The 25,396-nt window shown below is 39.7% G+C and overlaps 3 protein-coding genes across 5 annotated transcripts; 1 reads left to right on the forward strand and 2 right to left on the reverse strand.

Moving 5' to 3' along the window:
- Window positions 1-3,542: 3,542 nt before the first annotated feature.
- Window positions 3,543-10,192, reverse strand: irf4a (interferon regulatory factor 4a). Its single transcript, XM_029454055.1, has 9 exons — window positions 10,123-10,192; window positions 9,155-9,352; window positions 8,711-8,897; window positions 7,881-7,963; window positions 7,573-7,747; window positions 6,744-6,824; window positions 5,973-6,371; window positions 4,457-4,569; window positions 3,543-3,906 (listed from the first exon to the last, which is right to left on the reverse strand). The coding sequence occupies exons 2-9, from the start codon at window positions 9,350-9,352 to the stop codon at window positions 3,757-3,759; spliced, it is 1,386 nt and encodes a 461-aa protein (XP_029309915.1). The 5' UTR covers window positions 10,123-10,192; the 3' UTR covers window positions 3,543-3,756.
- Window positions 10,193-10,849: 657 nt separating this feature from the next.
- On the reverse strand, window positions 10,850-16,782 carry dusp22b (dual specificity phosphatase 22b). Of its 2 annotated transcripts, XM_029454057.1 has the most exons (9): window positions 16,611-16,782; window positions 16,161-16,197; window positions 15,807-16,010; window positions 15,309-15,342; window positions 15,133-15,215; window positions 14,151-14,200; window positions 13,205-13,279; window positions 11,426-11,597; window positions 10,850-11,301 (listed from the first exon to the last, which is right to left on the reverse strand). In XM_029454057.1, exons 3-9 carry the CDS (start codon window positions 15,825-15,827, stop codon window positions 11,170-11,172), a joined length of 567 nt encoding a protein of 188 aa, XP_029309917.1. In that variant the 5' UTR covers window positions 15,828-16,010; window positions 16,161-16,197; window positions 16,611-16,782; the 3' UTR covers window positions 10,850-11,169. The 2 variants fall into 2 exon arrangements, with proteins under 2 accessions (XP_029309917.1, XP_029309916.1); XM_029454056.1 differs by lacking the exon at window positions 16,161-16,197.
- Window positions 16,783-18,450: 1,668 nt separating this feature from the next.
- ripk1l (receptor (TNFRSF)-interacting serine-threonine kinase 1, like) lies at window positions 18,451-24,001 on the forward strand. 2 transcript variants are annotated; one of them, XM_029454290.1, is made up of 11 exons: window positions 18,451-18,587; window positions 18,870-19,032; window positions 19,954-20,110; window positions 20,198-20,335; window positions 20,433-20,664; window positions 20,816-20,965; window positions 21,295-21,371; window positions 21,477-21,552; window positions 21,707-22,315; window positions 22,462-22,614; window positions 23,125-24,001. In XM_029454290.1, exons 2-11 carry the CDS (start codon window positions 18,872-18,874, stop codon window positions 23,439-23,441), a joined length of 2,070 nt encoding a protein of 689 aa, XP_029310150.1. In that variant the 5' UTR covers window positions 18,451-18,587; window positions 18,870-18,871; the 3' UTR covers window positions 23,442-24,001. The 2 variants fall into 2 exon arrangements, with proteins under 2 accessions (XP_029310150.1, XP_029310151.1); XM_029454291.1 differs by lacking the exon at window positions 18,451-18,587 and having other exon boundaries at window positions 18,639-19,032.
- Window positions 24,002-25,396: the final 1,395 nt, after the last annotated feature.

Raw genomic sequence — 25,396 nt, forward strand, 5'->3', positions numbered from 1 at the left:
ATTATAATAATAATAATAATAATAATAATAATAATAATAATAATAATAATAATAATAATAATAATAATAATAATATGGTAATTAGTTATATTATAATGAGAGGATAGAGAGTAATACTATGTGAATTTACTCAGCACACCTAGCCAGGTCAGTTTAACTGTCTCATGTTAAAATTCCTTACATGATCATCTGTCAACAACTAATCAGTATTTGTTACCATCAGCTAGGCCTACTGCTTCATAAGAAGACAGCATCAGCAGTGGGCCTGTAAGTGATGATTGGTGGATTTGCAGGGTCAAAATTCGTAAAAAACAAAAATGGACAATGAGGTCAATGCCCTGATAATAACGGGGTCAACAAGCAGGATAAGCCAGAGGTGACTGGGGTTAAACAGGACTGTCGTCAAATCCTCAGCAGAGGTCTGACCCTAAACAAACCCGGGTCATGGACTCTGAGTCGAGTGTAGTATTACCTCAGGTATGTTCTCAGGGAGGTTTTAAAGAGTAAGGGAGTCTTACCAGCAGGGGGAGCACATTTTGAAATGTTATTCCTTTGTTCTTTTTTGTTTTACTGTTCCCCCTTGGACACTATTTTTTTATGTTTGACACCATATATGACAGCTACAAATGGGTATAGAGTATCCTCATGACCACTATGATACTATGACCACCCATGGTACTGTATGTACAACACCTTCACGTACATCAGTATTTTATTACCTGCAGCTTGGGGGTAGAGTAGACTTTTCATTCACCCCTAAGCCTGACTTCAACCCTAACTGTGGGACAGATTTAGCAGTGACCCCTGCACGGTTCCCAACAGCTTCGGCTTGTGATCCTTTAAAACAATGCAAAGTCAGATCACGACTCCTCATCAGAGGTTCGATCATTTTTAGAGGCCTGAAGAGGTAAAACTATCAAGTATTTCATCAGAAGAAAGCACAGCTACATGTCTTTAGAAATAAACATTATTTTATGGAGCATAAACATGTTTTTGTTAATCTTTCCTAACTTGTTAATCATCTTCCCAACTCTCAGATTCAGAGCTTTGTGTTTATCTGCAGCTACACTAACCAGCAGATGCCAGCAAAAGATTGCTCCTGTTTTATTGTGACACACCCTCATTTCTTACTTACCTTAGAGCCTTGATGTACGACGAAACATGAATCAAATATACTGTATGCACAAATCAACAATGCTTTCTGAATATTTCGCTCCAAATCAGAATAAGAGAATTATTATACAATGAACATCAGAGAATCTCAGAGCAAAAATATAAACAACTTTCACAGTTAATGCGATCCGTGTTAATTCCACTGTAATTGCAGTGAAACCCCCAAAAGATAAGATGATCCATGTGTAAAGGGTATCAAAATAGCAATAGCAAAATATGCAAGATATTTACACAACAAATACATACAGTGACTTTTGTGAACACATTTGGTTGGCTCTTTTTCGAGGTGGAAAAAAATAGGCATAAAGATTGCCACAGTAAATTATTGTATATGTCTCACTATCTGTCTGAGCAAGTAATTGAGTCAAGATGAAACTTTTGGAGAAAGGGCTGCATTCATGGTAGTTTCATTTCTCTGTAAAAACCATTTTTGGGTGATGTTTGGGGCATTAGTTGACTAACGTGTCTGCTGTCCAATGTCACTTGGAGTAACGGCTCATAAGAGCGGAAAAACTGAAGCCTGACTACAAATGATGTGGCTTCCTGCAAAGGGGGAAACACCATGGCAAAACTGTGAATGTGCTTTTCTTTTTTTTCTTTGTCTTTTGTCTTTCAAAATATGACTCATTCTCCACTCATTTGTTTGAAACCCAGAAAAAATGAAGATGAAGCAGTACAGCACACATGAGTAGAAGATTAATACATTTATTTCAAAATAAATCATTTATCCGTATGCTGAATTAATATCAATCAATCTCCTTATAATCTTTATTCCTTGGGATTCAGATATTTTATACAAAATGCTGGAACTATTTTTACTTCAGTATGCACATATTTTGTGATTTCCTTTGTAGCTTGTACTGATTGTTTTACTGTAACTTGTGTGTGACGCTAAATGGGTGTACGTGACCGTTTTTGAGTCAGTGATGTTGTAGGTGGGGAAGTCACATGTTTTATCCTGAGTCCATAAATGTCAATTCCTGATAGCAGTAATAGTGAAACTGTGAGACACAACACACATGAACCCACCTACACGTATGCATACACACACCAGCACATGGAGCTGGTAATGTTTTCACTATTACGATTAGATTACGAGACAAATGTCTGGCTGTAAAGTAACAACATTTCCCCCAGCACAGAATCAGATTCAGATTCAGACTCACTCACTCACACACACACACACACACACACACACACACACACACACACACACACACACACACACACACACACACACACACACACACACACACACACACACACACACACACACACACACACACACACACACACACACACACAGGGCATGGGAACCAGAGCTCTCCTCCCTGGCTGAACTTGCATGCAGACCACAAAGGTAGTTTTTCTTCCCATTTGTGAGGCCTTAACTTTCAGGTCAAGAGGAACAGGTATAGTTCCTTGCAAGTTACAGGGCGAGTGTGATTTTTCCTGTCAACCCCCTTTAGCCCAGTCAGATCAAGGCCACCCGCTCTTTCTGGTGACACAGACCTTGAGGCCCAAGCTGCTCTCTGATAGTGTGTTGTAAACCGGAGGTCCCCAACCTTTGTTTATGTCTATAAGTGTTAGCAGTTCAGTCAGTTTGAAGAAGAAGTAAACACTTTACAGTATTTTATAAGACAAAGCAAGACACAATCAATGAATAGAGAAAATGATTAGCTTAGATTAGATTTTATGCAACAAATTAAAAAAATATATATATACATTTACTATCTCTGTAATCAACTGGTTACTTCTTGTGACCCCTTGTAGTTGTTTTATTCAGTTTTATTTAAAAGGGAATCATATATTTTTTTAAAAGCTGACCAGATTCAGTAGAAGTGGTAGCTTCAGTCTTAGCTTCCTGTACTACACCACCAGACCAGTGATAACATCAATTCCTCTCAAACTCCAGTAGCTGCTTTTTTTTTTTTTTGCAATGAAACCGAGAATTGAGTTTGACCATGGACCAAGCACTGATATTGTTGACTTGCTCACCAAAGCACATGTTATTTTGCACATCACGTACTGTATGTTATAAAAGTTTTAAACCACAGAAGGAGCTGTGTCAATTGAGTTTGAAAGGCAAACTTTGTGATTGTGCCACTTCAGTGTGAGTGCAACAATCCCATTGCCAACTTTTACCTGTGAAAATGCAATAAATAATCATTCATACTCTGTTTTGTCCCTTTGAAGTATCAGTGTTTGTCAGAGGGGCCATTCTTCCTGTGCACCTGTGCTAGTACTTCCTGTCTCAGTCGCCCTCCGCTCCCCTCATCCCCCCCACCCTCAAACCGCATCCTTCACACTGTCACAATAATACTTGTAGAACGAAAAAAAAAAAAAAGCATTACTACACAGTCACATACACAAAGACTACGCATAGGTGTGCAAGTGAAGACAACAGGGTCTTCCCCATCTCTACACCTCAGTACAATGACAGCTTCTACTATCATTTACAGTACACAGCACTGCAGTCCCAAGGCGTGAGAACCGGTCAACAGTTTGCATTCACACGCATTCCCCTTCTCCAAGCGTGTGTGTGTGTGTGTGTGTGTGTGTGTGTGTGTGTGTGTGTGTGTGTTACTCCTGAATATGCTGTAGAGGTCTCTGGGAAGGATAGTCGATTGATGGAGGTGTGTTCTGTTCCTGGATGTGATCATAAGCCCGCAGGTAGGAGCTATTGTTCTGCTGGTAATAGTACACCAGTTTTCTGGCAAACACTGGCTCCACCTAAAATGAAATTAGGTCTATGTATGAAATATGTCCGTGACTGTATTTAGTAACTTACTCTTTTAGTTATTTGGAAAACAACTAAGTGAATAACTAACATGTCAGTTCATCCAAAATGTGATTTTTTAATTACAGATAACCGCCAGGGAAAGCTTTCATTTAAGCTAAAGCTAGCCGGGGCTATCTCACAGCTAGCGTGATATCATTTAGCTGCAGTTACTTGATTTGGCTTTATTGTAGCTCTGTTGTGTAGTAAGAGCAAATAAAAAATGCACATTATGACACATTAATATGATATAATATGTTAATAAATAAAAAGTCAGATTCAGGTTTTAACTCCATTTTGACATTCATTTTGTGTTTTATACTGAGGTCTTTAATTTCTTAAAATAGCCTAAGTAATGCTAAAAACCTAACAACCATATATTCATTATCTAATATGCACATATGGTTGATAGTAATTAATAATAATAATAATAATAATAATAATAATAATAATAATAATAATAATAAGTAGCTTTCAATCACTAGGTGAAGCTTTGTAGTGTACCTGTGCCGTGATCATCTTCCTTTGGCGTTGTGGGTCAGGGTACTCGTCTCCAAAACATAACACCACCTGGTGTCTCGGTATATGTCGGCCATTATGGGCAAAGTCTTGAAGCTCTGAGAGAAGAAGAGCAATAAAAGAGATGGCGATGAGGTGCATTACCCACAACAGCATGTCACATTTAAAATATAGAGAAAGAGTGAAAAATTAAAAAACCCAAATTGCTCACTTTCCCTTATCAACGTGACTTTTCTGGAAACTACTGATGTGGATGATGTAAATCTCAGTGTGAAATGGCACAGAAAACACTACCTTGTCATACTGTGTTGTGGACCACAAGAGGTGGGTGGGGACTCCACAAACTTTGGCCCCATGCAGAGAATGTGACTAGCTTCTTTAATCCTAATTCAACACTGTGAGGGATTTACCCAGCTAAAGAACCTGCGGCTTCTCCATCATTATCATTAACATCACAGCGATCATCAACATGACCACAACCTTTATCATACTGTATATGTTGACGGCTTAAAGAGTTTAACGAACAGTAAAAGTCAAATCCATCAACACAGTTTCCAAAGAGCATGTATACCATAGGAAAATAAAAACATATATTCACATATATGGACTAAACTAATTATGGCGGAGATTGTCAGCTACAGTCATGCCATTTAAATTACAACTTGACTGAAAATATGTGAAAATTATTTCTTAAATAATAATAATAAATTAATGTAATTTTTTGTCATGGTGTTGGACTTCAATCCCCTGTGCAAACATCAGTGGACACAATACTGTGAAAACTTGCGAAATAATCAAATATAATACAATGACACCGTAAACTATGGGCTAAAACTATTTGTAACAAGGAAGGAAAATACATTTGACCTACTAACTGTACTTAAGTGCAGTTTTAAAGCACTTATACTTTAATTGATTCCATTTATGCAATACTTTACTACATTTTAGGGGGGAAATGTTTGCTTTTCAGTGCATTTATCAGACAGCTTAAGTTACTATTAAATGTGCAGATTTAAATTGTACATACAAAACATATGATCATCTTAAAAAACATGACTCCTCGCTATAGATGAAACTACCAAACTGTATATAAAGTATTTCAAATTGCTGCTTACAAGGTAACACTTTACTTAAAATATGTCCTCAGAGGAGAAGTTATAATTGTTGACAGATACTGTACATTATTAAAGTAAGCTTAGATGAATACACTTTAGGTAACATTTTAAATACAGGACTTTTACTTTTTTTAAATTATTATCTTTATGATATTGCTACTTTTCTAGAGGGTGCCATATGATGTTCCCGTCGAGGAGAATGTGATTTTGGGCTACATAAATAAAAACACTCCAAACAAAAAAGCTAACATTATAACCTTCACAGAAGCTTTTTTTTTACCACAAGAATATCGTATTGAACTGCATCCTATTGCACATGTGTTTCTGTCATTGTTTCCAAACCTGCAGGTGTGAACTGAACACTACAGAAACATACGAGTGCTTACCAATAAGGAATTGCTGGGTGTCGAACAGTTTGCATGGCTGCTCCTTCTCCAGCTTGTTGGGTTTATCCATATATGGAGCCAGCGGTCCTTCCCAGTACACACGTCCTTGGCAGAGGCGCTTAGCGTATAACCCATCATGCGCCATCCACAGAAGCACCCCCTTCTCCAGTACATTAGGAAGCATGTCAGCACCCTGTCTCTGAGACTCAGGGTATGGGAATGGAAAAAGGATGATTTCTGCCCCGCTGTGATGCTTGTCCTCTGGGCATGGGGAAGAAGAGGAGGAAGAGGATGGAGAGGCTGGGGAAGGAGAGGTGATGCGACAACCTTCTTGGCTGGTGGTGGTAACCTCCTTCACTAGGGACTCTCTGTAGTATAGGGACACATGCAGGCTGAAATCTGGAAGAAAGAGACGAGCATTTACCAGACATACCGACAATTTGAGCCTCACAACCTGATCAGATGGAGGCCCTAAAATGTCAAGCTTATATAAAAAGCTTATTCTCACGATTCTTGACATGCAGAGAGTTAACTCACTTCTCTATTATCATTCCAAGCATCTTTTTTAATCCTCTTTTTAAAAACAAAACAAAAAAACAATTCACTATCATGGCCTGCTCCTCTGAGTTCAGAATGGGGAAGTAACTAGTTATTGTACAAAGTGTTTTGTTTCTTTTCTGTAAATGCAAATATTTTCAAAATAGTAAACAAGCATGTGAGTGAACGTCTATGAGCATCTGTCTTTAAATGAGCGTGAGATGATTTCTTTACCCGTTATGGCATTGTTTTGATCGGTTGAATACACGGGCGGTTGGGACTCTGGAAAGTAGGTGTGGAAGGAGAGCTGAAAACCTGCGCAGAGTAAATAAAATAAATGATTCATGATTTGAATATTGGGACATTAGGCCACATCTTTGCAGGGATGAGGACGTTATGAAAATATTATCTGGAATAAAAGCAAATCTGAAGAATGTGTGAAAATACCTAAAGCACATTTATTGGGCACAGAAATAACATGTTTCACACTTCTTCCAGTCATACCCTCAAACAACCAGGACGTCCACATGAACGCATTTGGCTTGTTTAATTAATCACCGATTTCTTGTCTAATAATCCATATGCATGGTGCTAAATATAATGACTTTACAGCTAGCAACGTAGCTGTTTTCTTTATACACGAGTAGATCGAAAGCATATGTAAAGGAGTAATAATGGCATGAAAATCTACATTACAATTCTGTCTATTTTTTACAGTCATTTCTACCTTAATATTGCTTTAATGATTAACACTATTACTATTACCTCACCTGAATACAACCCAAGGCTTTAATAGGGTTTATCTATTGCCAGGTCAAGTCACTGATACTACCTTATGATTATGGTATTATGATAAATTGATGCCATTATTTGGATAATATCTTTGAAAAGTGAAAAATGAATACATATTTTCATACATTAAAGCAAGCTAAAAATCTATGCAATACACCAAATGCAAATGAATAGACATTGCATCATATCTGCTGAGCATTACAGTCACACTCAATGATTCAATCTGTCTATTCTCTCCATCTCTAGTTTTATAATTCTGGCCATATCTTACCATTTTCTGCGTGTGACCCCGGCCAAGCCCGGCTGAACGCTGATGGGTAGTGGCACTGGCCATACTGCAGCTCTGCATGTGGGCCGTGATGATGTGAAGGAGGAAGAGGTTGCTGTTCTGGGGATGAGTAATCCCTCCAGTCCCTTCTCTCCTGAGAAACCATGTAGCCAGATACCTGAGAAAGAACCACAGGGACGGTCACTCGGAGAAGATGTCATTGAACCAAGACATTTGCAATCAGAATATTGCAGATTAAATCAAAGACCTAAATCTATAGCGTGCAGCAGCCACAAAATCAATCTGCTGACCTGGTTGTGCAGAGACGTATAAGGAGGAAGATAACCAAGTGCATTTACATGTGACGGCGTCTCCTCCATACTCGTCTTCAATCCTGTAAATGTACATAACCAGAAATATATTTGGTCAGATAGTTGGTGCACAATATTGACCATGCTTTGCTATGACATTGCACCTCCCATCCTTCAAAAGAAACATTGACAATAGTCCAGGATCACACTGTAACATACTGTAGTTTTATTGTGCATATTGTAAATAAACTGAGAATATATGTGGCGTAATATTCTTTGAAGTCAAATTATCTCATTTATTTTTGCCAGGTTCAAACTGCGGTCCTGCTAGTTTCACTTGAGTGACGGTGTTTTGCAAAGGGAGTGCAACCGACGACTGAGCCTGAATCCTAGCAAGAACTGCTCTGGTGTGACAAAAACTGTTGTATGATGGCAGAGACTTAGTTATGCAAGGCAGGAGGTCGCCTGGTTGGGTTATGTGCACCCTGCGCTTAGTAACCGAAGCCCTCTAAAAAAAGCACTACGGCCTTTTCGGTACATGCTTTGGCTTCCTTTGTGCTTCCTGCCTTACACACAAACTGCAGTGCGGCATATGTGAAAAAAATAGTCTGTAAACAATGTGAGATGCTGTGTGAAATGCAGCAGTATGGTGTATTATCAAATGAACCATTGCTATGGCATAGCTTTAGATTGTACTGTTTGTTATCAAATGTTCAACCATAAACTATTTCACTCACCTTGTTACACCTGTCAACACATACATGGGTGGCTGAATGTAATACTCACAGACTACACTCCATGTTTGATGGATGATATTTGCAAACACGTACCTCTTTTGGCTGCCTCTGGAATGATTCTGTAGACTTTATAGGGGTCTGAGATGTCCAGTTGGCTTCTTTCCACTAACTCATCAAAGTCATTGCTTTTATTAAGAGCACAGCGTAGTCTTGTTTTCCATGTGGGAGGATCTGGCTTGTCGACTCCTTCCTTATGTTTGCCCTTAAACAATGCCCATGCCTGAAACAATCATTGAATATATTTAATTTACACTTTCTCTTTAGTCATGTCTATGTAGCGAGAATTTAAAAAGGTTAGAGCTCTGAAGAATGAAATAATACATGAACTCTTCTATAAGTAAAACAGCTTTTTACAAACTCTAAATCTGCTTTTTAGAGTAACTATTTGTTGGTGATTAATATGAGAGAGTGTGTTTTAAATGCAACTGTTGGAGGCTTCATGTGCGAGGTGTGAGAAGATAGGTGGGATGGTCTGACCTTGAAGAGCGCAGCATCCTCATCTCTGTTATAGTCTTGTTTCCCTGCATGTTTCCACGGAATCCTAAAGATGCTTTTGTCATCGTTTTCCCAAACCAGGCCGGGATATATTCCGCTGTCGATCTGATCAATCAGCCACTGTCTCAGTTTGCCATTGCCGCAGCTGACTGACAGGACACTGTCCTCATCCAGGTTCATCTGTGCAAAATAAAATAAAATAAAGCACGTAGCAGGACAGTAGGCACAGTAAGGTGATACATTTTCTTATTTAAATCAAGATTAAGATTGAGATTTTAGATTCATTTTAAAACAGTTGAAGTATCATTAGTATAACTACATTCCAGTGGCACTCCTTTTAGTTATAAACGAGATGCCAGTGTTAGTTAGTGCTTCTCCTCTGCAGCCTTATAGCTGCAATATTAGCAAACACCTTAGTGTATTATCTAGTTATCTAGCCATGCTTTTGACACTTTTGGTCATAGGGATTTAGAAAGGAAGGATATGAGGGTAGAGGTTCATGTGGGTAGGCTACTTCACGTTTAGCACTGTATTCATCACTATGAGAGAAACTAAAATGTGACTCATCTGAGCACGTGCATGAAAAGGAAACAAAAGTAATGTAACTATAATTAAATTACAAGAAAGAGTTTCAACACAACTTCAATGGTGCATGTTGAAACGTATGTGTGTATGATGGAATATATGCCAACAACACTTCGTATCACATGTTTCTTAGATGTAATGTCATCAGTTAAGCAGGACATCAATTCAACTTTAAAAAGAATCAAGATTCATTTAATTACCAGAAATTCTAAGCTGTTATCTTTAGATGTTACCTACCAAACGTGATACTACAGAGGTGAGTAATTGAGATCAGGCATTTTCTACTGACTGAAACTGCTGGAGTTTATTGATACCTTAAACATTTTCATTAATTATAATGTTAAAAATGAGCTGCCGCATCTTACCGTTAATCATGCGAGCTCTCCCCGCTGAAATCTGTTTTTGAAGTTCTCGTGGTACTGTTCTTAAATGTTATCACATCTTGATTTGTTACAGGGAGGAGCCTCTTGTGCTCTGAGAAGTTCAAGAGGAGATGCGCAGCAATCAGGCGCTCATTTCTGTGAAACTCAGCGCCAACGCAGAACTGCGGTGGGGAATCCCTTCAGAGACACCGTGAGCAGACACCGGGACGGAATGGAACAGTTACCTGTGCATATTACCAATGCAAAAATATTTTCCACACGTGTTTTTGTTTTGCCTATAAGTGTAACCTTATTTCCAGTGACAACTGTTGACTAGAAATGTCTACAAAGTCTTACTTTTGTTATTGTGGAAATATTGAATTGAGGCATGAGGAACCAATTTCAGAAGACACAAGGTTGAATACGAAAAATGTGTTTTAGGCTACTTTAGTATTACTGCCCCCCAGTGGCTATCCATGTGCATGCCCTACAGTTTAATTAAACAAATACTATGCAATATCTCACCAAGCTTAAATTATTATTGTTATTTTAACACTTTAGCCTCCAAAGACAATTGAGAATAAAGAGTGATAAAGAACAGGCTTTTTTAGATGTCACCACACATGACTTACCTTGCACATTAGACAAACAGGAAGACAACCAGGAAACAGAGATGTACAGACAGCAGTGTGTTCTTATCAACTTCGAAACGACAGGCCACCAAAAACGCTTGAATTTACCCTTTTATTTCACCACTTTGAAATTATCTTGGCACAGTACAAAAAACACAGCAATCATAAATTAGAAGAAAAAAAAAAAACAGCACCAGAAACATCAACCAACACTAAAAATGAATATGTGCTGTACATGGCTATTGTCTCTTCCACTGTTCATGTCCATGATATGCAGAGGATTAGTCCAGCAGCGATAAACATCCCGACAGTAGTCCACTCTAAAGCACATTATGCTTCCAGATAGGTGCAGAACACTGTAGTATCTGTGGTGTAATCCTCCAGGCTGAACGGCCAAATATCTCATCAAAAGATCTGATCAGATACCTCCAGATGCCTGTTTTTCCACCCTTTCACTGTTGGCTTTAGTCATCCTGGCAAGCAAGTCACGTAGATCAGCCTCATCGTTGAAGGGGTTATCCTTATATTCCTTCTGTAGCCATTCTCTGAACTACAGGAAAAGAAAACAGCTTGTAAAGATCTTTACAAAATACTGATGATGCACTCACGTCTATTAAGTAACTCACTGATGTATCCCAGAATCTTACACCCCCCCCTCAGTTCTTAGGACTGACCTGATCCGCTTGAGTAGCCTCAAACTCCTGGAGCTGGTGCTGAAAGCCCAGGTTGGGCCCAGCCGAGGGCCGGACCACCCTCACTGCAGCCAGCGCCTCCTGCCAGCCCAGTCCTGTCACTGTCATGATGTAAGCCACCACCAGGGTGACACTGCGGGACACACCTGCCAAACTGTAAGAATAGAGGAATGGACAAATAGTATGATGCTTGAAATTAAACCGTTTGAATGGGTAAATCCGGTTATAAAGTGGGCCAAATACACATTATCGGGTTTTGTACTGAGGTGTATTCTGGTTATGTTTTGGACATATCATTTCCTGGTTTCAGAAAATATGCATAAACCCTTATATAGGCTAAAGACTTTCCTTTTTGATAAAGCTTATAGTTAGGGCTGGCTCAGGTTTGCCCTGGATCAGCCCCTAGTTATGCTGCTATAGGCTTAGACTGCCGGGGGACACCTCCCTGCTCTCTTCCTTCTCTCCTCTCTCCTCCCCTCCCTCTCTCTTCTTCTCCCTCTCTATCTGTATGCATTTATGTAAATGTATGTTACTAACTCACCATCCGGGGTATCATCCCCAGAGTGTCTGTCTCTCATGTGGCAGGTTGCCACTGATAAAGTTTACGTCAGGATCATGAATCGTGACTGCGCCTGCTGCCCTGGTCCTGCTGGACTCCGGGAAGCCTTATTGACATTTTCCTGGATTCCTCCATACTTTCTATTTCTTTTTTTTTCCAACACAACATAATTTCTGTCAAATGTTGCATTTGTACTATGTTGTTTATCCTGTACACGCGACATCTATTGCACGTCTGTCCGTCCTGGGAGAGGGATCCCTCCTCAGTTGCTCTCCCTGAGGTTTCTTCCATTTTTCCCCCTTTAATTTTGGGGTTTCTTTTAGGAAGTTTTTCCTTGTGTGATGCGAGAGTCTAAAGACAGAGGGTGTTGTAACCTGTACAGTGTGTAAAGCACACTGAGACAAATGTATAATTTGTGATATTGGGCTATACAAATAAATTTGATTTGATTTATCAAGGTTTTGAGAAACCTAAGCACTCATCTAAATAATTCCAGAATATGTGTAAAACCAGATGATTCAAACCCAGGATACTAATGTGTATGTACAAATATTGTATGAGAACTAAAAGGTTGGAACCAAACAACCATATGTAGGAGGATTATGTAAAGTAGCTCAAAGTAGGCAATACCAACCTGACTTCAGACAGTTCCAGATAGACAGAGTATATATACATACATACATGAACTGTGTGGTGAAAGCTGGTGTAGAAACTAATTAAGTACACACTTAACACACTACATATATGAATGTAATCTTATGGCAATAAGTACAGTAAAGGAACCTGCGCCTGTGCAGAGCTTTATAAATAGCCTCTTTGTTCCCCTGGGTTTCTGAGAAGACCCTCTGTCTAACCAAATATAACTTTCCCCTGTGAACATATGGTCAGCTGCCCCGACACACAAACACAATGTAGCCGGCCTTGTTACTGTACTCTGTTTTAGGAAGTTCAAGAATAGTCTTATCATTTAATCCCCTCTGTGCAGCAGTTACACATGATTTCACTTGTGTACTTGGTTTAATCTCTGTTTTTTTCGACTCTAGATGAACCGTACATTTATATTCAACACGTCTATGATTGTATTATAAGATAGAGGGAGGAAATCTATCGAGTTTGGCTACTCGAGTAGTGTCTCCTGCCTGTGTGACTGAACATTGATTCTAGCTTTGAGGGAAAGATACAAAAAGCAGACATGCTCTCACCAGTGGACGAGGCAGCCTTCTCCTTTCAGGCGGGACTCGTGCATGAACATTATGCTTTGTTTGAAGTGCTGAGTCCTGTGGAGCATAAAAAGTGAGTTATAATAAACCATTGTGAGAACACAGCAAGAACTGCTGTAAGAGCTGTGACTATGTGCGGTTATTCTGTCTTCACTGCATGTAATTTAAAAGGTGGATTGCTTGTGTACAAGTGAGGTTTGTGTTTGTACATGTCATGTGTATGTTTTTTTTTGCACCCGACTTGTCAAACCCTTTTTATTTCTCATCCTGGAAGGATCAGGATTGGGGAGTGTTCATATCAGGTTTGAGAGAGAGTTGGTGTCACATATCGCATAACAGATTTCAAACACCTCACGGTATGAACGTCAAAGGTAACGGGGGCAGTAAGGGTGAAGTGCATTAGGGTGCATACATACAGTATGTGCGAGTACAACTATGTGCAAGTGGTATAAATAGAGACACAGCACTGCAGAAGTGAGCAGTGGGACTTCCTTCCTGCTAAAATACTTCTTGCTATGTGAATTTGGCCTTAGAAGATTTGTACATGTGTGTGCATGTGTTTGAATGCGTGTCTAAATCAGGGTGTCCCTTGGTGATACATGCACCATCCTTGGTTTTTCTTTAGGTTAAAACTGGGGAAGAAAAATCAACTGCATGCGTGTGTTCATCTCATGTGCTCATGTAAAGAAAACAAACAACCATGCACCAAGAGCTGAATCCAGCCGTGTTAGTGCGATCTAGTCAGAGAATAAGTTCAGAGTTTAATATCGAGCTTATGAAAGCATATCATTTACACATTAGCATGAAGAAAATGAACCTCAGACACCCACACAGTGCAGCCTTAAATGGATGTAGTACTCTCTCTCCCTCTCCCTCTGCCTTTCATTGTTCTGTGGCGTGTTGCTGTGCTGCACATTTTGATACTTACAGGTTTTGTGTGGGCAGGTCAGCTGCTGAAATGCAGAGATAGGTCATCTCCTGAGGGACAAAGTATTACTGGTTACCTGTCAGCAGTCACTTGCTCTGATGCATTTAACACAGATCAATAACAGGCCGGTAATAAATAGCACTTAAGGTTTCATGTGTGTTTCTGATGGTGAACACAGGCTGTGCTATTGAATGTAGAAGAATAAAAGGAAATTATAGGCAGAATTGTAGTCACATCTGTGCTTGACACTTTTAAAGATTATAAAACTGAGAACAGAAGTAGGGCTGGGCAATATATCGTGATAGGAGACTAAATATCATCTTAGGTTTTGGATATCGTAATATGTCACATGTGTTTTTACTTGAACAGAGTGTTTTAGGTGTTAGTCATTATTACTGATGATTATTTGTCAAGAATCTCATTGTGTTAAATATTATATATTTACAATATAAATAGAGGTATCTCTATATTGCCCAGCCCTATTCTGAAGCTTCTTATGTACCTGCAGCTATTTGAGAAACTTAACATGAAAATCAATAACCTAGAAAAAAATTCTAATGAGACTGCACAGTCCACACTGGCTGACGCAAGAACAACCGCCTACTCTAAAACCCACGCAGGAACACAACACAGTACACTGACCAAACCAACTGTTGTTGACTGGCATTTTTCCCGATACTGCAACTATCATACGAGTATGAAATACATCCTGCTTATTGTTTACTCACTCATTCACTCGGGACTGACAACTGTTTTCTCAAGAAGCAGCGTGGCACCTCTTCCCGACCAACCTGACAAACTTGTTCATGGACAGTGAGAGCTAAAATCATTTGCACTGTACCAATACACCAAGAGAGGGCTCAGCCAATCACATCTGTTCAGCCTCATTTTTTTTTGATTACTCTGCTTAAAAAGATTAATGAGAAATTTAAGATGCACACTTGGGGCAAAGATGTTAACAAGGAGATGGAGAGCTTCTCACCTGGAGGATGGGAGCTGCACTGTCATGAATTGACAGGATGTGTGTGATGTTGTTCCTGGCTAACTGTTCTCGGTCTCTGGCATCTGACAAACAAAAAACAGCACAAATAAATTACAATGGGCATGTGCCGTCATATGGCCTAAAAATACAATACAATACAACATTTTTAAACATACCTTTGAAATTCCCCAAGTACAAGTCAGGCAGGACCTATGAGGACAGAGATATATAGTACAAAGGCATCATTGATATACAGTACATAGGCATCATTCATATAGTGAGATGGTGCAGCAGCTGAGGGAACTTGAAACAGCTGACTGAAATAACACCCTGAAAATATGAAGTGATAATTTGAAAATTGTAGGTTCAAATCTAAACGTCAGATCATGATGTGACTAGAAGAATAACCAAATATATCAGTTAAAACAATCACCTACTGCATGTTAAATATTCATAGTTTGACCACTTAAGTTAAGGTTTGTGTTCATTTTTTAAATTTCTTTAAATACGTCTATTCTTACTGAATCCTGTCAAACTAATGACCACAACTTTATTTTAAATAAACATCTCAAAGACTATGGAAGATGCCATCTCCTTAATTACACTTAAAAAACACCGAGGACTTCTCGTGTGTGAACTCAACGCTAGTCGCGTGCAACATATGAGAGTCCTACCTTATTGATGCCATTCCCCATGCTGAAAGATGCAGACTGAAGAATAATAGTGAAAAGAAATGCCACGCTGTGTTTCCTCGTTGTTTAAAAATGCTTATCCAGCGGCTCGACGGCTTCCCAAACCCACTGAGTCCAAACGAGCCGAGCACTGCTTCCCAAGCTCCCCGCGTTGAATGCTGGGAGCTGTAGTTTACCGCTATAAAGCTGCATTTAGAGAGAACACAGGTGAGGTCTAAACCCAACTCAGGATTTTTTAGTGAGGCTAGATATGATGAGAATATTAATAGACTGTCTCCAGGCCCAAAGACAGTACATACTAAAACACTAAAAATAAACTTTAAAAATACAACAGACCTCAAATAGGACCTAGCAGCTAAGTTAGCCATCCCTCCTGTGGAAATATAGGAATACAATGGGCCACCATCAAATCAAATCAAATTTATTTGTATAGCCCAATATCACAAATTATACATTTGTCTCGGTGAGCTTTACAGACTGTACAGGTTACGACACCCTCTGTCCTTGTGTTGAAAAAGAGAAGTGACCATGAAGTGAGATGGAATATAAACCATATATTAATAACCACAGTCTATGATATAAACGTGTAGTACATAACTACATTCTTGAAAAAGAATGAGGGATAGAAGTTTTCACATTTCTTTAGCAAAAATAAGCAAATTGCCTATGTGTAACACCGCATGAGTTTCATGTAATGATACATTCATCAATCTTTACACTATACTATTGCAATTACAATATAGATGGGGGGCAATTGATCACACTGGCCACACACATGGTCCCTACCTTCTCTATCCCTTGGATGGTCACACTTTCCACCATCAGAGCATCCTTTATGACTTGACACCACCCTTACCTGAGGGACATTCAATTGTAGGGGAAGCGCCATTACATCTGGACCTTGATATTTGACTACTTAGCCACCAAGAACAAGAAGGGCACCCATGACCAGTCCAGTTTATTGGCCCTTTTCACAGTGGCTATTTTGTCATGCCAGTGTAAACACAGGTGTCATTAATAATAATATTTAAAGCTCTGTTCCATTTGGATGGGCCAAGGCCCTGGTAGTGTGCATGCTGGCATGGGACCATAATTAATTTGATCAATTACACCTGTGTTTACCCTGCAACAAAGGGCCTATTGCATCACACCATCAACTCTGGGGAAACACTTTTTCATCCACCTCCTTCCCCAGCATTGAGACATAGCACATAACAGACATTAAAAAGCCAATCAACAGCATGGGAAACTTCAGTGGTGCTATATCAGAGAGATAAAAGGCACCTGGCAGTTCTGTGCTGATTATAAACACGTTAAAAACATCAACAGGAAGCTGCCCCACATTAACAAGCATATGTACACCGCAGGCGGTTGGTTTAACTTCCTTATGATCTGTTGTTTTCTATGCAGGGCAGTGTGTGACCACCATACTACAGCTCGACTAGAAGGAGGTGTTCAGCCTTCTACACAGTGCTGCACATGCAAAATGGCCTCTTGTACTCTGGCTTGAGCTGGAAAATATGAAGTGAGCTGGTTATCAGTCCACTCCACGCTGATACCCTGCTTCTCCATGACACTCCTTCTGTTATTCTGGCCTCAATTAGCTTAAAATATCCATTGTCTCATACATGAATACCTGAAATAATGCATGCTGTTAGTAATAAAGTTGTTTGAGTGCTTAGACTTTTGGTGACTGAAGGACCCATAATTTGCCAAAAATATTGCCTAGCTGACTGATAATTCACACTTAATATAACGAGCCTGGCCACCATTTATTAAACAATTTGGAAAGTACTTTTCATACAAATGAGGCAGTTTTATTCACTGACTTGTCTGTTTTAATAGTCGGTCACACTGCTCGATACACTGCACACTGGAAAGTTTTCCAAATAACCTGAAGATTACCAGCAATAAACGTGAATCATAGAGAAAGCAAAAAAATAATAACCAGAAAAACATAACACCCCAAGACAGGTAAATATGATACTGCTTTGTTGTGGCTTTAGTGTACAAAGGGAGGAATTTATAGTGTGGGCGTTAACAGATAGGCTGCCCAAAATGTATGCCTACATGTCATACATCCCACACGCTGCTAGAGGCTACACTTCAGGTGGTTTCCCGCTCTAGTTTCACATAAAGGCTTGTTTTATCAATGAATTTAAGATATTTAGGATAGAGCATTATTCTAGCTATACTGCTTAAGTGATTATGATGAGAAATTGTACTTATTATACAGAGAAATATTATTTTTCTTCCTCATTCCTTTTGGTTGTGTAAAATCTTTGGTCTCTTAGAGTACGACAGATGCTGTTTGGAGCTGGAGGTAAAGACAAGTCTAACAGTGTGGCAGTATCACCATCATATCTCCAATTAAAAAAGCTACAGTCCAAGGCAAATGCAAGGTGGTTTAGCTGCGGTAATTAATCTCACCAGTAGGTGGCGACAATGCCACACGAAAATATTTACAATGGGCCTGTTTCAGAGCACTGTATCTCAAAAAACAATTTAAAATGAACGAAGTTAGAAAGAAAACAACCTAATATCCCGTATTTGTGTGTTTTATGATGTTTTGTTGTGTTTTTCGTCCTTGTCAAACAAAAATATATGAGGTTGTTAGCCGTCCTGATCTGTTATCGACTTTTGAGCCTGTTTGTAGTTTTTATGTCCCATGCCAAGTTTCGCTTTTGAACGAGGACGAAGAGGAAATCCCGGAACTACAAAGAAAGTGCCCTCGCGTTTCTTGGCTTGTACAGCACCTTTTAGGTACGTTTTTCTCCATATTTTGTTGATATTGATAGCGAGTGGGGTGTATAATGTTGTTTCTCGGGTGAAGAGTTTGGTTGACGTAACGAGGGTTAAGCTATTGTTGCTGAAACCTTCGGATAACGTCAGGCGTTAGCGTGCAACTTCAGCCTGTCAAAGTGTTGTGAACTTTATGGATGGTTGAGTCGGCGCTCCTCAGCATATTTGCTGTATTACACAACATACAAGTTTTAGCCTTTTTTATCGTGAGTTTTTTTCTGTTTTGTTGTGACTTCTTACCAGGGATGGCCGTCGCGCCAGAGTCTTCGTTTCAAATGAAATCGGCCGATCTGATCAAAAAAGAGGCCCTGGACTACGGAGGGTGTGGAGACATTTACCTGTGCTACCATGTAACCCTCGGCCAGGTGGTGTTGAAGACCATGTATACAGGCCCTATACGCAACAAGTAAGTTCTGTGTTGCTGCATGTAACGTTAGTCTGCAGGGTATTCCCCTGCGCTCAAATGGTAACTTGAATCATGTGCCCTAGAAAGATACTTCAGGCAGGCTCCAACACAACTCAGTGAGACTGAGATATGTTCATGACAGGATTGTATATTATATCATATATGATGTTGGTGGAAGGATGTTGCCTGTGTAAAATACTTTATAAAGCCTAGTTTAGTTTGATAGCACTTTGTGTCCAGCCCCACTCCAGCTTAGATTTAAGAATTGCCTTTTAACTAGAGAGAGGAAAAATCTGAAATGCGGATGTAATCTATTGCAACATCCTCTTTTTTTGTTGTTCAGATTGCATGTCTCTACAACAACTTTTTTTGCGTCTATGCAGTTTCTTACATTTACAGCCTTTCTCCTTTTGATCCTCATTCATATTTTTATCCAGCCTTAACATGGAATTTCTGATTTTCAGAAACTGATTTTACCTGTATGTCCTGCAAGGGATGCACCGATCCAACTTATTATCTCCCCATACTAATACTAATACTAATACTCAGGATATCTCTAGTCGAAGTTCCCCCCGGGGTAAATAAGGTATTTCTGATTCTGATATACCAATATTGAGTACGTTGTGCAATTATCAATGCCATGTGCAATATTCACTTTTTATAACTTCCCGAAATTACCACGGTCATATGCCATATTCACTCTTACACATTTTTATCAATGACTCTGTACTTATATTACTGTTACTGTATTTTATTGTGTACTCGCCACTTTACTCTCTTGCTGTAACAACGTACATTTCCCGGTCGTGGGACTAATAAAGTATTTCTGATTCTGATCCAATACGATTGCTTTTTTTCCTCCTAAATGTAACACTTGTCTGGCAGATATCCGGTTCTCACTGTTTTTACTATACTTTCTAGGGAGAATAAAAAGTTGCTGCTGGACGAGGGGAACATCATGGCAAGCCTGACTCATGAACGGGTGGTCAAGTTGCTGGGTGTGATCATGGAAGACAGAGACTGCTCGCTGGTTATGGAACTCCTCCCCAGAGGAAACCTGTCGGTCATGCTAGAGACGGTCAGCAGGTTTCATCCATAGTTTTTCAGACTTTAAAAACTCATGGTGTTTTGTTTTTTTTATATGAATGGAATCAATTCTTCCCAGGTCTCTGTGCCAATATCCATCAAGAGCAGAATCATCTTAGAGATTTTGGAAGGGATGTTGTACCTCACAGAGAAACGCGTCATACACAAGGACATCAAGCCAGGAAACATTTTAGTGGACAAGGATTTTCACATCAAGGTACATCACACACTACAGCCCATGACACATTGTGACAGGAAGCATGTATGTACAGTCATGGTAATCCAAGTTTTTTTTTTTCTCTTTTGTTTTCTAGATTGCAGACCTTGGTCTGGCCACCTGCCTGACATGGAGCAAACTCACAAAAGAGGAGTCTCGCAGGAAAAGTCATACAGGGCAATCAGCAGGGACGAGAGGTGCCGGCACACTGAGCTACATGGCCCCTGAGCACCTGCAGAGTATAAATACAGCCTCTACTGAGAAGTCTGACGTCTACAGCTTTGCCATTGTGGTTTGGGTCATCCTCACAGGGATAGAGCCATATGCAAGTGAGTTGAGATGTCAAAACATGCTTAAGTGGATGAATAATTTAAGTGAGGCACTGTTTTCAAAAACACTACCTGGATTATTGTTTTGATGTATTGGTTCACCAGTTAAACCACTTTAGGTAAACCTCATGCAGATTTTTTCTATATCCAGATGCAAGGAGCGACGAACACATCAGCCAGTGTGTTCGAAACGGTGACCGACCTGCAGAGAACCTTATTCCAAGCAACACGCCCGTAGAGATAGTTCAGCTCATGAAGAGGTGCTGGGAACACAATCCACTGCAACGGCCAACGTTTCAAGGTGCACCTTTTGTGTGTGCGTTTAAAACATTGGCATACGGTCGAATGTGGATCAGTGGAATATGACCGTCTCATGTGATCACACATTTGATTTGTAATATTTAATTTCTGATAGTTACTATACTACTATAGTATTATGATATTGTTTTAATATTGTTATTTGTAATATTGCTGCTGTTTTTTTATAAATAGACCGCTAGATAAAGTTTTCAACAGCTTTTTTTCCCTCAGCTCATTTTGTCACTATGTTGTACAGGCATAGTAAACTTACATTTCAAGCAGTCATTCGGTTTATTACATGGCTCTTCTTCGTCTCATCTTTTCTTGCAGAGGGCTACAACTTCTTCCTTCCTTTCTACACGGAAAAGCTTGAACCACTTGTAGAGGAGGATTTACTTGAACTGAGGGTAAATATATTTTCTTTCGGATTTTGTCTTGTATGCACAGTGAAGACACTACGCAATTAAAATAAGTCCTTTCATATGATGACTCTCTGTGTTTCTTTAATGCAGAAATTATATGAAGGCCCAGACGAACTTGTCGAGAAGATGAAGTCTTTATCAATGACTCAGGATTTCTTTTCGGCAGGTGAGCGCTGTCTGTAACCTTGATGGCCTGAATAAACTGAACACATTCTAAAGTCCACCTTTTTGTGTGATCTATTGCACTTAATGTTCTAAATGTTTAGAAAGCATTGTTGAAAAGGATCGAGTATCCTTTAACTTCTCTCCTTACCCTGCAGATTGCCCAGCTCCTTTGGTGAGTTCAGACAGATGTGTACCTGTTCCAGTTGAAGCCAGTATTGAGGACCTAGATGACATCCAATATGAGCAACCTGTGGAGTCTCTTCAGACGGATGCAAGGGCAGCCAGCAGCCCTCCAGCTTTGGAGGTGAAACTGGGTCAGGAGTTACAGTACCACAAATATGGTAGCTATAACTGTGAGAACCAGCCTGACGCTGCCAACGTCTCCCAGCACAGAAGTTCAAATCCTTTCCTGCAAAACCACTTAAGCAGTTCAGATCCCGCTATCAGGCAACCAGAACAAGACAGACCCTCCTATGCATCATCTGTCCACTCCTGGACGAAAGCTGAGCCAGTGCAGCCCACCAGCCACGAAGAGGCTGCGTATCGCCCTGGTCACTATGATTCCATGAACTCTTCCACACCATCCCACTTTCCAAAGTCTGAAAGCGCCACGTCTCTATCACAATTAAACCAGCAACATCCATATTCCCACTATGACCGCCAGCAGTCCTGGCCAACTTACCCAGTGTCTGACACATCTGCTCCTGACACCTATTCTGGGTGTCTCCTAACCCCTTCCAAGAGCTACCCACCACAAGATCCAGGTACAAACATGTCTTTTTGATGAAGCATTTCTTTAGTAAGTTCTAGAGCTAGATGTTTGAGGTGTTCGCAGCTGCTTTGTGTCACCTTTTGACTGACATGTTGGGAGAAACTGTGTTCATGTGTTCATGCTTTGTGCTGGTTCCAGGATCTTTTTTCATTCAGAACGCCAGCGGGATCCAGATTGGGAGCAACAACATGATGAGTATCAGAGGTCAAGAGTCGTCCAATAGTTTGTCATCTCTACCTTCTGCTTACGGCCCAGCTCCCTCTCCCATCCAAGAAGGCATTCTGAATTATGGTGAACTATACCAACACTTCTTTCATGCAACATATGTGATAGTTTGTCTGTGCACTTTTGTTGTTGTCTCTGTTTGCAAATGTGTTTTTTCTGTTATTAAGGGCTGCAGCTAACCGTTAAATTCATTATCAATTAATCTGCAGATTATTGTTTTGATACTTTTGCTGTTAAATGTCAAAAAATATTGAAGCGCCCAGATTCCAATCTTTACATTTCTTGTTCTATCCGACAAACAGTCCAAAGGACTTGTTATTTAAAAAAAAAAAAAAGCATAAAATCCTGACGTTGGGGAAGCGGAAATCAGAGAATGGAAGAATTACTAAACAAATTTGTTTTAATAGTTGCAAAATAATTTTTGTCCATCACATTAATCCAGTAATGTTGAAAGATAAAGTAAACCGTTTTCAAATAGTCCATGGCAACAGTATTTTCTAAATCAGGGTTGAACCCTTAATTCTCATTAGAGTTGAACAAATAGTTCCCCTAACCATAATCTTTTGTGTCCTTCAGAGTGCCATGCTGTGACCGAGGAGCACCTGGATCTGCTGAGAGACAACATCGGAAACAAATGGAAGCGCTGTGCGCGGCGACTGGGTCTCACCAGTGTGGAAATAGAGACCATTGAGCACGACTTTTACCGGGACGGCCTGCCAGAGATGGTGCACCAGATGCTGGAACATTGGAAAATGAAGGAGGGAAGTATTGGCTGCACAATTGGGAAGCTTTGTCGTGCTCTGGAAGGCAACATAAAGATAGACGTCATCCAGAAAATATTGGACGTCTGCAGCGCTTCCTCCAAGAGGAACTTTCTACAGCATTCCCTCTAAATGACTTTTTATGCCTATGATGGTCACAGTTTCTGAACGTTTTTGCAACATTTAAAGGCTTCCTTCTCAACCAAAATCAAGAAAATGTATTAATTTTTAGGTTTAATGTGCCGCAAGTTTTAAATATTGAATGTTTTCATACAGAAAACAGCTCAAACCAACTATATCGTTACAGAAAAGTTATCTTTGTTACTATAACAACCACAGATCTCGCTGTCAACCTTTCTGGTATTCACTGGACTTTTATTGTGCCTTTTTTCATATGACTTTTACTTTTTCTACCAAACATATTTATAAGCAGTTGAGACGAACATAGTCAGGGTTCAAGTTTTTGTTATCATGGAATTTCAAAATAATTGTTCTATTATGTGATTTACTATAAAGTAATAATGATAAGTCTTTCTAATGCAGGGGGTAAATGGACTATATAGCGGTTTTTCCAATCTTTACGATCACTCAAAGTGCTTTACAACACGTCAGCATTCACCCTCTCACACACATTCATACAGAGTCAGAGGCTACCATACATCAGCTCATCAGTAGTGATAACCATTCACACACACACACACACACCGTTGGCCAGGCCATCGGGAGCAATTTGGGGTTCAGTATCTTGCCCAAGGACACTTCGACATGCTGACTGCAGGGGCTGGGGATCGAACAGGTGGACGACCACTCTACCTCCTGAGCCACAGCCGCCCCGAGGGGTCATCAACTAAAGTTCAAAGAGGTCCAGTTAGAGAGAATTTCCTCCAGCAAAGGTCCGGAACATCATAATGTCTAACTTCCGTTATGAATTAGTGTGATATATATTGAAGTAGCCTAGTAGCTGTATCAATGTCTGCATGTAATCAACAACTGACTGTCAAATTAAATAAAGAACAATTCAAAAGCATTTCGACAATATTTATTGTCAATTAGAATTTAACTATATATATATTTATATACTCTAGATATGTATAATGTTCTTCTCGGGCTGCATTTAAAAATACAATTGAGAAAATAAATAAAATAGCTTTTGAAAAAGATTGAATAACGTGCTTAATTTTAGAAAAATAAAATAAAGTGTAGCAGCAGCTTGAGTTTCCCTTTTTTTCTTTGTTAACTGTCTCACATCTTGATTTGACAGTCTCAACCTAACAGGTCTTCACAGAACACGTTCTTGTCTTTGTTGAAGAACCTTACATAAACTAAGAGCTGAGCATTGTCACAAACATCAGTGGACTCATCTACAGCTAAGCCTACACATGGTGCCTTATGAAGGGCTTCATCCAGCTGGGCGAACACATCATGGGTTCATATTTCACTTTTCTTTGTGGCTGATGATGCGGACATAGATTTTTGCTTTATTTTGTCACAAAGCTCTTCTTTTTGTTTTCCCCTCAAGTAAAGTTTCAGCTACTGCACTCCTTGACAGCCCCTCCATCAGTAAAAAATGTTTTGTGTTGTCCGGGTCGTATAGGTAGGCCTGTTAGTGACCTATGTCATGCACGGTTTAATACACTGTTAAGTCATTACGTAAAAGTAAAGTGTAATGGAAAACTGCTCTGTGTCTCTTGTCCTCCCGTCTTCCTCAGATTCATGACAGGGGCCAAGACTTGACCTTTCTCATGTCTTAGGTGTGTATATTAGAAAGACAGTGTAGAAGTGGGGTTGTGCCTGACAGGTAAGATTTAAATTGCTTAATGCCAGGTTCGTTTTGAATCTAGTTGTGACAGTCTCCTTACCCCATGTCTTGACCCCCACCTGAGTCACCCGGGGTGCAAAGAGACCACCTTTCCTACACTGCACTCATGGCCTGACAGAACTCTGTGCTGCAGAAAGCACTTTTATAATAAAATATTCAAAGACAAACTTTCTATCTTTTGATCATCTTTGGTAACCACAAGATTTCCACCACAAAAACTTAAAATGGGACTACGAGTACCAAACCCGGTACTCTGATTAGGTTTAAA

Source organism: Cottoperca gobio, chromosome 17 (genome assembly GCF_900634415.1).
Source record: "Cottoperca gobio chromosome 17, fCotGob3.1, whole genome shotgun sequence".
Taxonomy (NCBI): domain Eukaryota; kingdom Metazoa; phylum Chordata; class Actinopteri; order Perciformes; family Bovichtidae; genus Cottoperca; species Cottoperca gobio.

Excerpts from the sequence above, each read along its gene's own strand:
- irf4a (XM_029454055.1), bottom strand. The coding sequence starts at position 9,352 with ATGAACCTGGATGAGGACAGTGTCCTGTCAGTCAGCTGCGGCAATGGC. Across the intron at positions 6,372-6,743 it reads TCAAAACAATGCCATAACGG|ATTTCAGCCTGCATGTGTCC; the intron begins GTAAAGAAATCA and ends TCTTTCTTCCAG. Across the intron at positions 4,570-5,972 it reads CACCCAGCAATTCCTTATTG|AGCTTCAAGACTTTGCCCAT; the intron begins GTAAGCACTCGT and ends TTCTTCTCTCAG.
- ripk1l (XM_029454291.1), top strand. The coding sequence starts at position 18,764 with ATGGTTGAGTCGGCGCTCCTCAGCATATTTGCTGTATTACACAACATA. Across the intron at positions 22,316-22,461 it reads CTACCCACCACAAGATCCAG|GATCTTTTTTCATTCAGAAC; the intron begins GTACAAACATGT and ends TGCTGGTTCCAG. Across the intron at positions 22,615-23,124 it reads AGAAGGCATTCTGAATTATG|AGTGCCATGCTGTGACCGAG; the intron begins GTGAACTATACC and ends TGTGTCCTTCAG.
- dusp22b (XM_029454056.1), bottom strand. The coding sequence starts at position 15,827 with ATGGGGAATGGCATCAATAAG. Across the intron at positions 15,216-15,308 it reads GTACTTGGGGAATTTCAAAG|ATGCCAGAGACCGAGAACAG; the intron begins GTATGTTTAAAA and ends TTTGTTTGTCAG. Across the intron at positions 11,302-11,425 it reads AGGCTACTCAAGCGGATCAG|TTCAGAGAATGGCTACAGAA; the intron begins GTCAGTCCTAAG and ends CTTTTCCTGTAG.